Here is a 13,773-nt window from a genome sequence, read left to right as displayed (position 1 = left end):
CCAAGCCACACACACACACACACACACACACACACACACACACACACACACACACACACACACACACACACACGCACACACACACACACACACACACACACACACACACACACACACACACACACACACACACACACATTAAAATTTATTCACGCATGGGTTTTGCTTCATTCATTTGCTCGGGAAATACCGCATTCAACCACATCACACCCGTTGAGGTAAAAAAGCAGGACCCTTGAAAAAGGGTCGACGTAGTAGAAAACACTCTCTTCGCCAAAATATGAATTTTTGACCAATCAGGGCTCGATAATAAAAAGCTTATTTCTGCCAGTTTCTGGAGCCTCTTAAAACATATAAAAAGGCCCCCAAAATTCTTTCAACAGACAGAGAGAGGACGCGGATAGCACGCACGTAGAGCGAATACAGTAGCAAGAGGCTGTATCGCGCACCAACGAACATTGCTTGACTCTCTCTTTCCTCACCTCGCCTGCAACACACGTCATCTGTTTCTTTTCCTCTTACACTCACAATTCCTTACATTCTTCCTCTTTTTTTGTACAGATTGCCACATTTGCGCACAAAAAAGTAATTTCTTTCCTTTTAACGTAAATAAACAAAAGTTTATTTTACATTTTTTTAGTAGTGTATTTCTTTTTCATTTATTGTTCGGCGAAATTATGTAAATCCCCAACATTATATATACTTTACAAATCCATCTTTTCTATGGAATATTTTACTGCGGGTCTGCTTTCCTGCTGATTAAAACTTGATTGTCTTCAAATCCAATGTAATATTGTTGTCTTTAACTTCCCATAAGCAATCAAATGCAATTTATGACATTGAAAATACTCCCATAGTATTTTCGACTATGATTTCGTCCCATTAACTTCTTCGAGTGATTCTTGCACTTGATAAATACTGACCTAATAGTAAAAAGAAAATATATAATGTTGTACACATACACAGAGACGCTGTCTCTCCGTCTCACAAAGCGAATCTATTGCTGTGTGTATTCGTTTATTTGAAAAGAAAATATATAAAAATGAAAATAGGAATAAAAGAAAAATCCATTTTGCTACGCATGCACATTAGCTTATATGTCATTGCGCGCATGCTCAGTCGTAGTAAATCGCATAGATGCAGACGACAGCCGAAAGGGAATCATTCGAGAACAAGATAGTTACAGTTCGATCTCGTTCAGGATCACTAAGCAGTCGACTACCAAATATCAAATCATTAGTTTTGCACCGAGGGTTGATAAGAACCTCGACAATAATTTTATATCTTTCAAAGCCCAACGACTTCACTTGATTCCGGATCTGATCTCCGAGGTCCCTTGTTTTAAGCCGCCAATCTTTCTCTTCGTATTTGACGTTTGCCAGCTCCTCGGCCAGATACTCGTAAACAGCGTTCTTTACCATTGACTCAACGAATTTTGTGTCGGGGTTCGGATCAACACGGTACGTGTTTTGGTAGCGCAGCTTCTGGATGCAATCGAGGTCGCTGTTGGTGGCCATGCTTTGACGTCGCATCGACGAAACAGCCAACGGCTTGAACTGGAATGAAGAACGCCGCCGGTTAGCATTTGGATAGACCGACGGCCGCCTCTTAGCCACAATGGAGCTGCTCGTGCCATCGGTGTTGGCATCGGTGCTCTCTGATTTTACACTGGGACAAATTCGGACCTAAAAAATTAAAATATAATAAAGAATAAAGAAACAGTTATTAACAAAAATTTCGTTTATATATTAAGAAGCTTAAATAAATAGACGGATATGACGTTATACCACGAGGGCGGAACAAATCCTTCGTTCTGATTGATCAATAAAATAATTCAACTTGAGATAGAAAATAATGCCACAAAACAATCGAGAATAATACGAAGTAAAGATGATTATATTTTAATTTCATATATAAAACCTTATTTTTTAATATCCACTGCCATTTTTAGCGAGCTGGTTTAATCGGTCGTAACCCTATAATTTCAAATTATAACATTTATCTTTAATAAATCAATTATTTGCTATAGAGGCAATTTGATATGTAAATCCAAGAAAAACTGACCTTTTAATTTTGATATTTTCAGAGGATTTATTCACTGCCATCTATTTTTCTCATTAACTTTTATTCGCGAGTGGCTTTTATAGAGTACTAGCAGTTCCCGGTCGTAAAATACGTATAAAAACTATAATTAATGCAGAATTCTTATTTACTATAAACAGAAATACTGTAGGTATTAAACGTAACGTTAAATTCTTTTTAAAACATTAAGTATTTTTTTTAAACGGAAAGAAAAAGCGAGTATTATGTTTTTTCTAAACAGTTCACTTCTTGTACGTAAAAAAATAAATAAATAAATACTCGAACTGAAATCGAAACCAAAGTCCAAAGACAGTGCGTCAAGTACGATAACCTTTGGGCCAGCTTCACACTATCTTTCAAAAGTGTTTTCAAGCATACTTATTCTTAGCAGAAGTAATCTGTTATGTGAACGATTCATGCATACGCATTGGCAAAACAGTTGAGAAACACATAAAAATACGATGAACCTCACATACCAATTTTTCAATTTTGACCCTTTAGCAACCCCTTTTTTTCGAATGAAAACCGATTACAAAGTTTTCCAAATGTCTGATTACCCTATATACAATATTTCATGTCTGTAGATAAAAAAATTCATTGAGTATATAGGTTGAGAAGTGTCCTCGCACACATTCTCATTTTTATAGATATATAGATAGATAAAATGTGACCTATATGCTTTATATGAACATTCATTCATTAATTAATATATGCTTAGTTTATTAATATCATTCTCAAAATTTTAGTAGAACGCTTGCAATTATTTCATTTTTATTGGCCATGCATACCTAAAATTTCTTTCTTGCTTTTCATGGAAATAATGAACACGAATGTCTTGTGTAATAAAAAGTAGAAACAACTTAAATCAATTAAATTTTTACTGTATATATATATATATATATATATATATATATATATATATATATATATATATATAATAATTTTTTAAAATTTAAAAATCAAAATTTAATTAAATTAAAAATCAGTTTCATAATATACAAGAACCTATCAACAGCCGTAACTCAACTACCAGATTAAATAATAACACCAACTTAAATCAATCTACCGATCAATTATTAACCAACCCACCACATTATAATCCAACAATAGACCTAACGGAAAATAATCATAATAATCAAGAGGTAATATATATTGGTTCCACATCTGGCCCAATAAAACATAGAATTTCAACGCACAAACATTCTTTTAAAAATAACTCTCTATCAAACCAAACTACTCTATCCAACTATATTTGGCAACTAAAAAAATAGCAATATTTCTTTCAACTTAAAATGGCAAATAATTGAGACTTGCAAATCATATAAACCAGGAGATAAATTTTGTACATTATGTACAAAAGAAACCCTAAAAATTTTAAAATATGAAGATATAAAAAGCACAACCAAACTAGTAAATTCAAGACATGAGCTTCTATCATGTAATCATAAACGTTGGTTTAAATTTAATAAATATAAACCACCTTAAATCATTAAAAATTACTCATTAGTAAATATAGATTACTTTTTATTTTATTTTTTTTTAAAATAAATTAAGTTAAACCAATTACCGCCCTTAGACTCGTAAATCAAATAATAAATAAAGCCATGACAATTATCTCCCCTTAATAACTTGCAAAATGAATACTCTCTCTCTCTATAGATATTAACTGTAGCGTCTTTAAATTAAAATACGCTAACGGAAACAATTTACTGCACGAGCGTCGCCCTTTTAAAATTCATCATTCAATAAAATAAAAAGCTATAGCAAACATCTAAATGACTTCTTTAAATACAGTTCCTGATTTCAAAAAAAGAAAAACCAAAAGGTAATTATATATCTATATATTTTTAAATCAAATTTATTATGTAAATTCAAAAAAATATATATTTTTTCTACTCATTTCTATCTCTAACCTATACCAATTTTCTTATTAATTTTCTTATAAATTTTAAATCCAAACCTTTTACTTCAATTTTTCAGATTCATCTGCCTTACTTTTAATGCTAGGTTTATTTTTGGTGTCTTTTCAATTCAATAGAAATCCTCATAAATTTGCTGATGAGGAGACCGTGCTTACCAAAAAAGCTATGTATAATTGTTCTACGTGACTTCATGTATACCACAAATAAAAAGCACGGATTTCCGAAACGATCGTACAGATAATTGACTTTGTTGTTGTTCCTTCTTATGAAACTGATTTTTAATTTAATTAAATTTTGATTTTTAAATTTAAAAATTTTTTTTAAATTTTTAAATTATAAATTACATTATTTAATATTGAATTAGCTCTAGGACATTTAACTATCGAGCTTATTATATATCTAAATTACAACGAGCATTTCCTGTATTTTAATTAAACTAGTAATTTCACTATTACATTAAAATACACTTAGCTCTTTAGTCTATTATTCTAATCTCCTTTAAATTATATATATATATATATATATATATATATATATATATATATATATATATATATATACATATATATACATATATATATATATAAAAAACGACACACACATACATATATATATATATATAACTACTTCATTTACTCACATAAACCTAATATATATATATATATATATATATATATATATATATATATATATATGTGTGTGTGTGTATGTATGTATGTATGTATGTATGTATGTATGTGTGTGTCGTTTGTTTTTTGTTTTTTGAGGTTCAACAGTATATATAAAACGAAATTAATAAATTGTTTATTTTTTAATTGTATAAATTTCATCTTTGTAAATATGGGAGAATTTTCAGAAGCAATAAATGTACGTTTTTATGCACTTAAAAGGAACTGAACCAATAATGAATGACATTATGTATATGTTTTTCAATACATTATAAAAAGACATATAAATGGGTTAGTGGAGTATAAAGAGTGGATTCAAGAGAAGGACGGAAAATGGGGAAGAGGGGAAAGAGAAAACGATAAAAAGAAAGCTGTAGAGAGAGGAGGAGGGGAGAAGTTTTAGCATAAAGATGTTATACGGACTATTTAACTTGTTCTACTCGGCGTTGTTTGGGATAAAAAAAGTGTATGATTACAGTATTTTTGATAACGAATATATTAACTAACATCGGCCTTTATCAACATTACGTATCGTCTTACTGGGTTGCATGAGAAATGAAATATGGATTTACCGGGATTACATTGTTCTAATCGACAGTGTCCGAGATTAATAATAATATTACTTTTTCTGAATATTTCGATTTTAACCGTAATTTTGGTATTAATGTGAAGACTTCCTACCTTACATTACATTATTATATTCATTATGTGGTGGGAAATAGCAGACACGTTTTGGGATGCTGTGAATTCTTATTAACACATCTATTTGATAAGTGAGGTGGAGTTGATTAACGGAAACTTTTATTCTACTCGGCGTTTTCCGGGATCAATAAAATTTTTATTAACATTACTGTATTATATTTAATGGGTTGAGGGTAACATATATTTTATGTTCACGTTTATGTTATGTTCTTGAAGTTCACCAGAAGCAATAAATATAAGATCACGGTATTACATTCAAACAAGGCCGATGGCCATTAGTCGCGTGCTCCAGTGTAATGAATGAATGCGTGAATGTAGGATTGACATGAAATTCTTAAAGATAAACTAAAATGAACGAAAAATGGGCTGAAATGACTTAGAATGACTTTAATGAACTTAAGGATAAATTGAATGACCTTAAGAATGACTTGAATGCTTAAAAAATAACTGGAATCCTTCAAAACAACTTGACTTGACTTGAATGGCTTTGAGACTGACTGGTTGTAAAGTGGGTGATCATTTTACATTAAATTAATACAGAAAAGTGATCCCCCACTTTATATCACAAAAAATATTATTAAATAATGGTATAATAAACATAAAAAGAAATAAAAAGTACATCTGTTACGGACCGACCGAGTGACTTATAGAGTTGCTTGCACACGACTAAAAAAACTATTCTGTGGTATGCATTTAAAAAAAAAACTATTCTCCGTCGGTCGGTCCGTCCATCCGTAACACATTTACTTATTAGTTACAAACAAGTGCAGCATTGGTTAAGAACAGATACTACACTTTGTTCTTAGTCATGTGGCCAAGGAAAAGTTACATTTTGGACAAGTTTCAGAAAAGTCTAATGGATAGGTAAAAATTTATGGGGCAAAAAGTGTCATTATTTGCAATTTTGGTACATTTTTGACCCCTTATGAGCCCCTTGGAATACTGAATACCAGTGACAATGGACAAACTATGCAGTTTTACACCGTAACACATGTATATTTGAATTCAGCACCATGGGAGAGCACTATATAGATATACATATCAAGTGTTTTATTGAGAAATATGAAAAAAAGGCATTTTTAGCACTAAAAGTCCCTGGGGGACGTAAAGCAGAATTTTGCTAAGGTCACCCATACTGAATTTATATTAAGAACAATGCCCTGCGCATTTTGGACAAGTTTCAGAAAAATCTAATGGATAGGTAAAAATTTATGGGTCAAAAAGTGTTATTTTTTTCAATTTTGGTACATTTTTTACCTTTTTTGAGCCACTTTGAATGCCGAATATCAGTGCAGTTTTACACCTTAACACATGTATATTTACATTCAGCAACATGGGAAACCACTATATAGACTTATATACCAAGTTTTTGTTGAGAAATATGAAAAACGTGCCAGAAGAAAGGACGTTTTCAGCATTAAAAGTCCCCGGGGGATGCAAACCAGACTTTTGCCAGGGTCACCCATACTGAATTTATATTAAGAACAATGCCCTCCACTTTTTTGGCAGGGTTCAAAAAAATCTAATGGATGGATCAAATGTTATGGGACAAAAAGTGTCATTTTTGGTCATTTTTTTACCTCTTTTGAGCCTCTGCAAGCAAAACAGGATTTTTCGCAAAAAAAGAAAAAAAAAAAAAAAAATTTTTTTTACTATGCACATTTATATATTAAAATATAATTTGTGACAAAATTTCAGGAAAAACTAATGGACGGTTATCCATCAATCATCCGGACTAACGGACAGACGAACCCATTGAAAACATAGGTCCCTCTCTGATTAATCAGGGGGCAAAAATGTTACTCCATACCCCTTGCTTAAAAAAAAAATAAAATGTAAATGTGTTACAGACCGACTGATGGAATGACTTGCATGCGACTAAAAATGTCTTAGCATGGAAGGGTTTCCCCTTCGATTGCCAAGGAAAAATTACAAATGTAAGTGCAGCATCTATTAAGAACAGATACTACACTTTGATCTTATTTATATATTTTATTGTTGGCAAAAAATGAAATCACAATCATAACAATTGAAAAAACAAAAATTACAAACAACAAAATTAGGCACAAGGCCCTATAAGAAATTGGGGAGGGGAAGGGTACAGGGTCTTTGTGACTAGAGTAAGTAACGTGAGAAATGGAGACTTTGGAGTCTTACTCTTGACTGGCAACATTTACCAAAATACCTCATTCACTCTGTGGATCCTAATCTAATAAAACCCCAGCGTTTAGAATAAAATTAACATATTTACAATTATAAAAGAAAAAAGAATAAACGTGTCTGTATGTTGTGCATGCATTTTTTTTTTTGTATGTGCATGTGTAAGAAGATAAAGTTCAATTTCATTGGAAAAAAGTTTTTGAATTTCGGGTAAAAAAGCTCGTGGAGTGGGGAAAACTAGTCAAAAAGTTAATTTCAAAAATAAAATATAAGACCTACTGGGTTGTTAATAAGACCCCCCCCCCTGTACTACTCTAAGTGACTAGACCCCTCCACTGTTTTCCGGGGAATCGAAAACAAGCAGGGAGATCCCTGTTGGGGGTTGGGGAGAAGCCTTAATGCAAGTGGGCGAAAATACAGCAATGGGTGGAGGGGTTGGAAGGTGACCTCTGAGTAGGGGAGTGACCGGGGATGTTCAAAAAACAAAAAGTGTGGCGTACAGGAGGTGGGCAGACTCAGAGGTTCTCTAGTACCAAAAAATAAACAATCAGGGACAGAATCTCATTTGTACCACCAGCCAAGAGTCTTCTTAATTTGACTATGCTAAGACTTAAACGGGATGGGTTCCGAAGGACCACCCGTGCCATGCTCACGGAGGGAACACGTATTAAAACTTGGCTCCTCGACGGATGCACAAACTAGTGTTGTGCATCCACCTCTTATTAAACTCCACTCGAGGCAACCTCCTCCAATAGCATCTGATCTTTACTTTAAGAAAATGTTTAAAGTAAACGATCAGATTCCGATCTGGAAAAAATGTCCCTTCATAGACCAACTTGAGGCACATGATCCAAATCACCATGCACGCTATTGCTAGGATCGCCAGGAAAACCATTCTTTTCTCACTGGGGAACGGTGGCTCCATGTTGTACACAAAATAATCTTCGTCGAGATCGAGTGGCTACTCGCCATCAATGCGAGCCTTTACCCCCCCCCCCCCGACGTACTCCAATAGGACCTGGATCCGGCTGCAGTGGAAAAATGCATGCTCGACTGTTTCGAGCCTGTGTTCGCCACAGCGCAGGGACCAGGCCCTTGTTTGTTCTTTGTACAGGCAGAATTCGTCAGAGAGGGGCAGTGCCTTTCGGACCAGTCACCAGGTCAGTGAAAATTCCGAGTTAGTCAGAAAATCCTTTCCCGGCGCCCAACTCCACTGAGAATGAATAACCTCCACCGACCAACCTAATCACCTACAAAGAGGATCCTTTGCGGTACCCAGCACTAGTTCCCGATAAAGCTTCTTCCTAGGCTGATCAAGGACACTAGTCCCTGGCAAAGCTCTAAGAGCGGTCCGGCATTTGGCAAAGAACTTGGACTTCTCCCTCGGTCTACGACGACCTTCTACCGAGGGGTCGGGTTTGAGATTGGGAAACGAGTTCTCAACCGCAGGGACCCAAGGAGCATCCTCCTCTAGCGAACGATCCAGGAAGGCCAATCTCTCTGCGTTTCTGTGACACAGGAGACTGGGCTGACCCAGGTCTCCCTTGCTCAGACTCTGGACATAGACCTCTCTGCAGACATAGTGCTAACTCTCGTCCCACAGAAGTGAGTCGAGGCGCTTTTGTAAATGGGTTAGGCATTCTGCAGGGAGAGGAAGTACAGACAATCAGTAAAGGATGAGTGGAAAGACATATGTGGCACACGCCTCCGCTCAACCCTTCAAAGGACAATTTCCTTCTAATCCAAATCTTAACCGACGATTTGACCTTAATCTGCACTTCCGACCAATTTTTCTCCAGCTGAAGTCCTGTTCCAAACCAGACACCGAGAATACGGACTGGCCCATCGGTCCAGCTGAAGATTCCTGGAAGCGAGTTTACCCTGGTCCAGGCCCCCAACCGCAGGCCGACAGACTTGCTGCTATTGAAGACGGCCCCTGTGACTTCTTCGTGTCAAGCGAGCGCCTCAACCACCGCTTGGACGTCCATGGGGCAAGACACGAACACAGTAACATCATCGGCGAATGCGGAAACCCTGGCTCGTGAGCCTCAAGGTAAAGCGATTCTGCGCAGAACTGGTGTAGCCGCCTCATCCTTTAACTTGCGAAGGAGGGGTTCCAACGCCAGGACATACAAAAGAGGCAACAGCGGACAACCCTGACGCACCGACCGGGAGACAGCAAATGACTCCGACAGCTTACCATTGGTCTGCACCGCTACCGTCGGTCTATCATACAGGACAAAGATCCACTTGCGGAAGTCTGGATTAAATCCGGCGGCCTCTAGCACAGATCCCAGGAACCGATGGTCGACCCTATCGAACGCCTTGGACTGATCCAAACTGATCAGCACGGCTTTGGTGTCGTCTTCTATTCCCTCTATGATCGAGCGAATCAAATGAAGATTGTCCTGAATCGATCTCCACTTCACAGCATAGCTCTGGTCCGGTTCGATCAAGTCAGTGATGACGACCTGCAAGCGATCTTGCCTCCAACACTCTTGGCCTCCAACACTCCCCAAGAGTGTTGGAGGCCAGATCTTTCACTCCATTCTTGAAGAGTGACTGAATGGAGGTGATTGTGTCGAAGAACAGCTCCTCGGATTTGCCGCTCTCATCTTCCTTTTCCACTGATGGGGAGTCGCCCTTTAGGGGAGCGGGAGAGACTTGCCCCGGCATTCCTTTGATGGATTCCGAGCCTTTGGGTGTCACTGGCCCAGAATCCATTGACTTTCCTCCCTCTGGTGTCCTGGCTGCGCCTTTTCCAGAGATGTCGTCCTCATGGGGAGCTGTTGCTTCTGTAGTGTATCTTGGGGTCGACGCGGGCTGCGGCCCTACCCCGTCGCTCTTGTACAAGGTCGCCGTGGGCTTCCTTCCTTGCCTTTCACCTTCATCTTCTGGGAAGAAAGCCTAGCTCCCTTCGTTGGGGAGTCCTCGAGGGGTGCGATGTTCCGCATTTGGACCGGTATGGTCCGCCTGCCTGGCATCATGGTGGTACTACTGGCCGCTGACGTAGACCAAAGTGTAGTGGGGAGAAAAGAAAACCCAGGGGAGTGGAGGGGGTGGAGAGGGAGGAGCGGGCTCAGAAGAGATTAGTGTTTTTGACCTCTCCTCACGGGGGTGTCGGGTTAGCAGCTCAAATCTCCCCGCTAGGGGGGAGAGCAGAGAAGAAAGACGCAGTGGGTGCTAGCGGGTCAGAGTGCTGCGTCACAATTAAGAGAGAGAGGAGATAGACATCTCTGTCCACAGAGGGGAGCAGAAAGAAGCACCCACCCTACTCCACGTAACCCTATCCACTAACTACCCAACTTAAGCAAGAGAGAGAACCCTGTCTGCTCGATCCAACGGGAGAGCAACGAAAATAGACAAAATTTTGGCCTGGCAGGTCAGAGTGCTGCTCAGGCAATTAAGTGTGGAGAGAGTAGACCATCGCCTATCTCTAGAGGGAAGAGACCGGAACGAAGAAAAAAACATGCAAAACGGACAAAACCAAAAGGAAGGTCTCAACTACCAGCTAGTGGTGTTGGTCCCGAGATTCCAGTCTCCCAAAAAAGGGGATCGGTTTTCGGGTCCAAGCTCCCACAAATGTGGAGTCGGTCCTTTAGGTCCTGACTCTCCAGAGGAGGGGGTCGGTCCTTGCTAACAAAACACCTTAACCTAGCCCGAGAGCCTGGTGGTGGATCGCTTCTAAGAGCGAAAGTTTTGTAGCTGAGAGAACAGATGGTATTTATTTGCTCCCCCACTGAGCAAATTAGGCACAAGGCCGATTTTTAATGTGAGGAGTGAAGGGGAAATGGGGACCAGCTTCCCGGGGAGTAGGGGAGCTGGATAGTGACAATTGGTATGAAGGGTTGCCCCTACATTGATCAAGGTCTTATATGTGAGGTTGCCCACACATATGGTCTTTGCTTGCAGTATCTGCCGGAACAGATGGTATTTATTTGCTCCCCCACCGAGAAAATTAGGCACAAGGCCAATTTTTAATGTGAGGAGTGAAGGGAGGGGGAAGGGAAAAAGGGGACCAGCTCCCGAGAGGTGGGAAATGGGAGCTGGTTAAAGGTCAGGCATGTGGGGTTGCCCCCACATCTGGTCTTTGCTAGTTATAGCTTGCAGTATCTGCCGGAACAGATGGTATTTATTTGCTCCCCCACCGAGCAAATTAGGCACAAGGCCAATTTTTAATGTGAGGAGTGAAGGGAAGGAGAAGGGAAAAAGGGGACCAGCTCCCGAGAGGTGGAAAATGGGAGCTGGTTAAAGGTCAGTTATGTGGGGTTTCCCCCACATCTGGTCTTTGCTTGCAGTATCTGCCGGAACAGATGGTATTTATTTGCTCCCCCACCGAGCAAATTAGGCACAAGGCCGATTTTTAAAGTGAGGAGTGAAGGGGAAATGGGGACCAACTCCCCGGGGAGTAGGGGAGCCGGATAGTGACAATTGGTATGAAGGGTTGCCCTTCATTGACCAAGGTCTTATATGTGGGGTCGCCCCCACATATGGTCTTTGCTTGCAGTATCTGCCGGAACAGATGGTATTTATTTGCTCCCCCACCGAGCAAATTAGGCACAAGGCCGATTTTTAATGTGAGGAGTAAAAGGGAAATGGGGACCAACTCCCCGGGGAGTAGGGGAGCTGGATAGTGACAATTGGTATGAAGGGTTGCCCCTACATTGACCAAGGTCTTATATGTGGGGTTGCCCCCACATAGGGTCTTTGCTTGCAGTATCTGCCGGAACAGATGGTATTTATTTGCTCCCCCACCGAGCAAATTAGGCACAAGGCCAATTTTTAATGTGAGGAGTGAAGGGAAGGAGAAGGGAAAAAGGGGACCAGCTCCCGAGAGGTGGAAAATGGGAGCTGGTTAAAGGTCAGTTATGTGGGGTTTCCCCCACATCTGGTCTTTGCTTGCAGTATCTGCCGGAACAGATGGTATTTATTTGCTCCCCCACCGAGCAAATTAGGCACAAGGCCGATTTTTAAAGTGAGGAGTGAAGGGGAAATGGGGACCAACTCCCCGGGGAGTAGGGGAGCCGGATAGTGACAATTGGTATGAAGGGTTGCCCTTCATTGACCAAGGTCTTATATGTGGGGTCGCCCCCACATATGGTCTTTGCTTGCAGTATCTGCCGGAACAGATGGTATTTATTTGCTCCCCCACCGAGCAAATTAGGCACAAGGCCGATTTTTAATGTGAGGAGTAAAAGGGAAATGGGGACCAACTCCCCGGGGAGTAGGGGAGCTGGATAGTGACAATTGGTATGAAGGGTTGCCCCTACATTGACCAAGGTCTTATATGTGGGGTTGCCCCCACATAGGGTCTTTGCTTGCAGTATCTGCCGGAACAGATGGTATTTATTTGCTCCCCCACCGAGCAAATTAGGCACAAGGCCGATTTTTAATGTGAGGAGTGAAGGGGAAATGGGGACCAACTCCCCGGGGAGTAGAGGAGCTGGATAGTTACAATTGGTATGAAGGGTTGCCCCTACATTGACCAAGGTCTTATATGTGGGGTTGCCCCCACATATGGTCTTTGCTTGCAGTATCTGCCGGAACAGATGGTATTTATTTGCTCCCCCACCGAGAAAATTAGGCACAAGGCCGATTTTTAATGTGAGGAGTGAAGGGAGGGGGAAGGGGAAAAGGGGACCAGCTCCCGAGAGGTGGGAAATGGGAGCTGGTTAAAGGTCAGACATGTGGGGTTGCCCCCACATCTGGTCTTTGCTAGTCATAGCTGGTCTTTGCTAGTCATAGCTTGCAGTATCTGCCGGAACAGATGGTATTTATTTGCTCCCCCACAGAGCAAATTAGGCACAAGGCCGTTTTTAATGTGAGGTAAAAACCAGCTCCCCTAAAAGTAGGCAAAAAGGGGGCACTCTGGTTACCAAAAATAATAATTGTCCCAGTATAGAGGGTTTCCCCTCCATTGACTGGTACAAATCATCTTAAGCGCAGTATCTGCCGGAACAGATGGTATTTATTTGCTCCCCCACTGAGCAAATTAGGCACAAGGCCGTTTTTAATGTGAGGTAAAAACCAGCTCCCCAAAAAGGGGGCACTCTGGTTACCAAAAATAATAATTGTCCCAGTATAGAGGGTTTCCCCTCCATTGACTGGTACAAATTATCTTAAGTGCAGCATCTGCCGGAACAGATGGTATTTATTTGCTCCCCCACCGAGCAAATTAGGCACAAGGCCGATTTTTAATGTGAGGAGTGAAGGGAGGGGGAAGGGAAAAAGGGGACCAG

The 13,773-nt window shown here is 39.9% G+C and overlaps 1 protein-coding gene across 4 annotated transcripts in view; it reads right to left on the bottom strand.

The window, feature by feature from the left end:
• Positions 1-945: 945 nt before the first annotated feature.
• The window catches only part of LOC145248009 (dynein light chain Tctex-type protein 2B-like), a 112,612-nt gene continuing 99,784 nt past the window's right edge, over positions 946-13,773 (bottom strand). For all 4 annotated transcript variants that reach the window (XM_080109699.1, XM_080109701.1, XM_080109700.1 and 1 more), the window contains one exon: positions 946-1,685. In XM_080109699.1, the coding sequence (XP_079965825.1) occupies positions 1,116-1,685 (570 nt within the window). In that variant the 3' untranslated portion in view covers positions 946-1,115. The remainder of the gene's footprint in view (positions 1,686-13,773) is intronic.

This window comes from Euprymna scolopes, chromosome 26 (assembly GCF_053919585.1).
Source record: "Euprymna scolopes isolate OS-2025 chromosome 26, ASM5391958v1, whole genome shotgun sequence".
NCBI classification, from domain to species: Eukaryota; Metazoa; Mollusca; class Cephalopoda; order Sepiida; family Sepiolidae; genus Euprymna; species Euprymna scolopes.
This window is presented reverse-complemented; position numbering and strand designations above follow the sequence as displayed.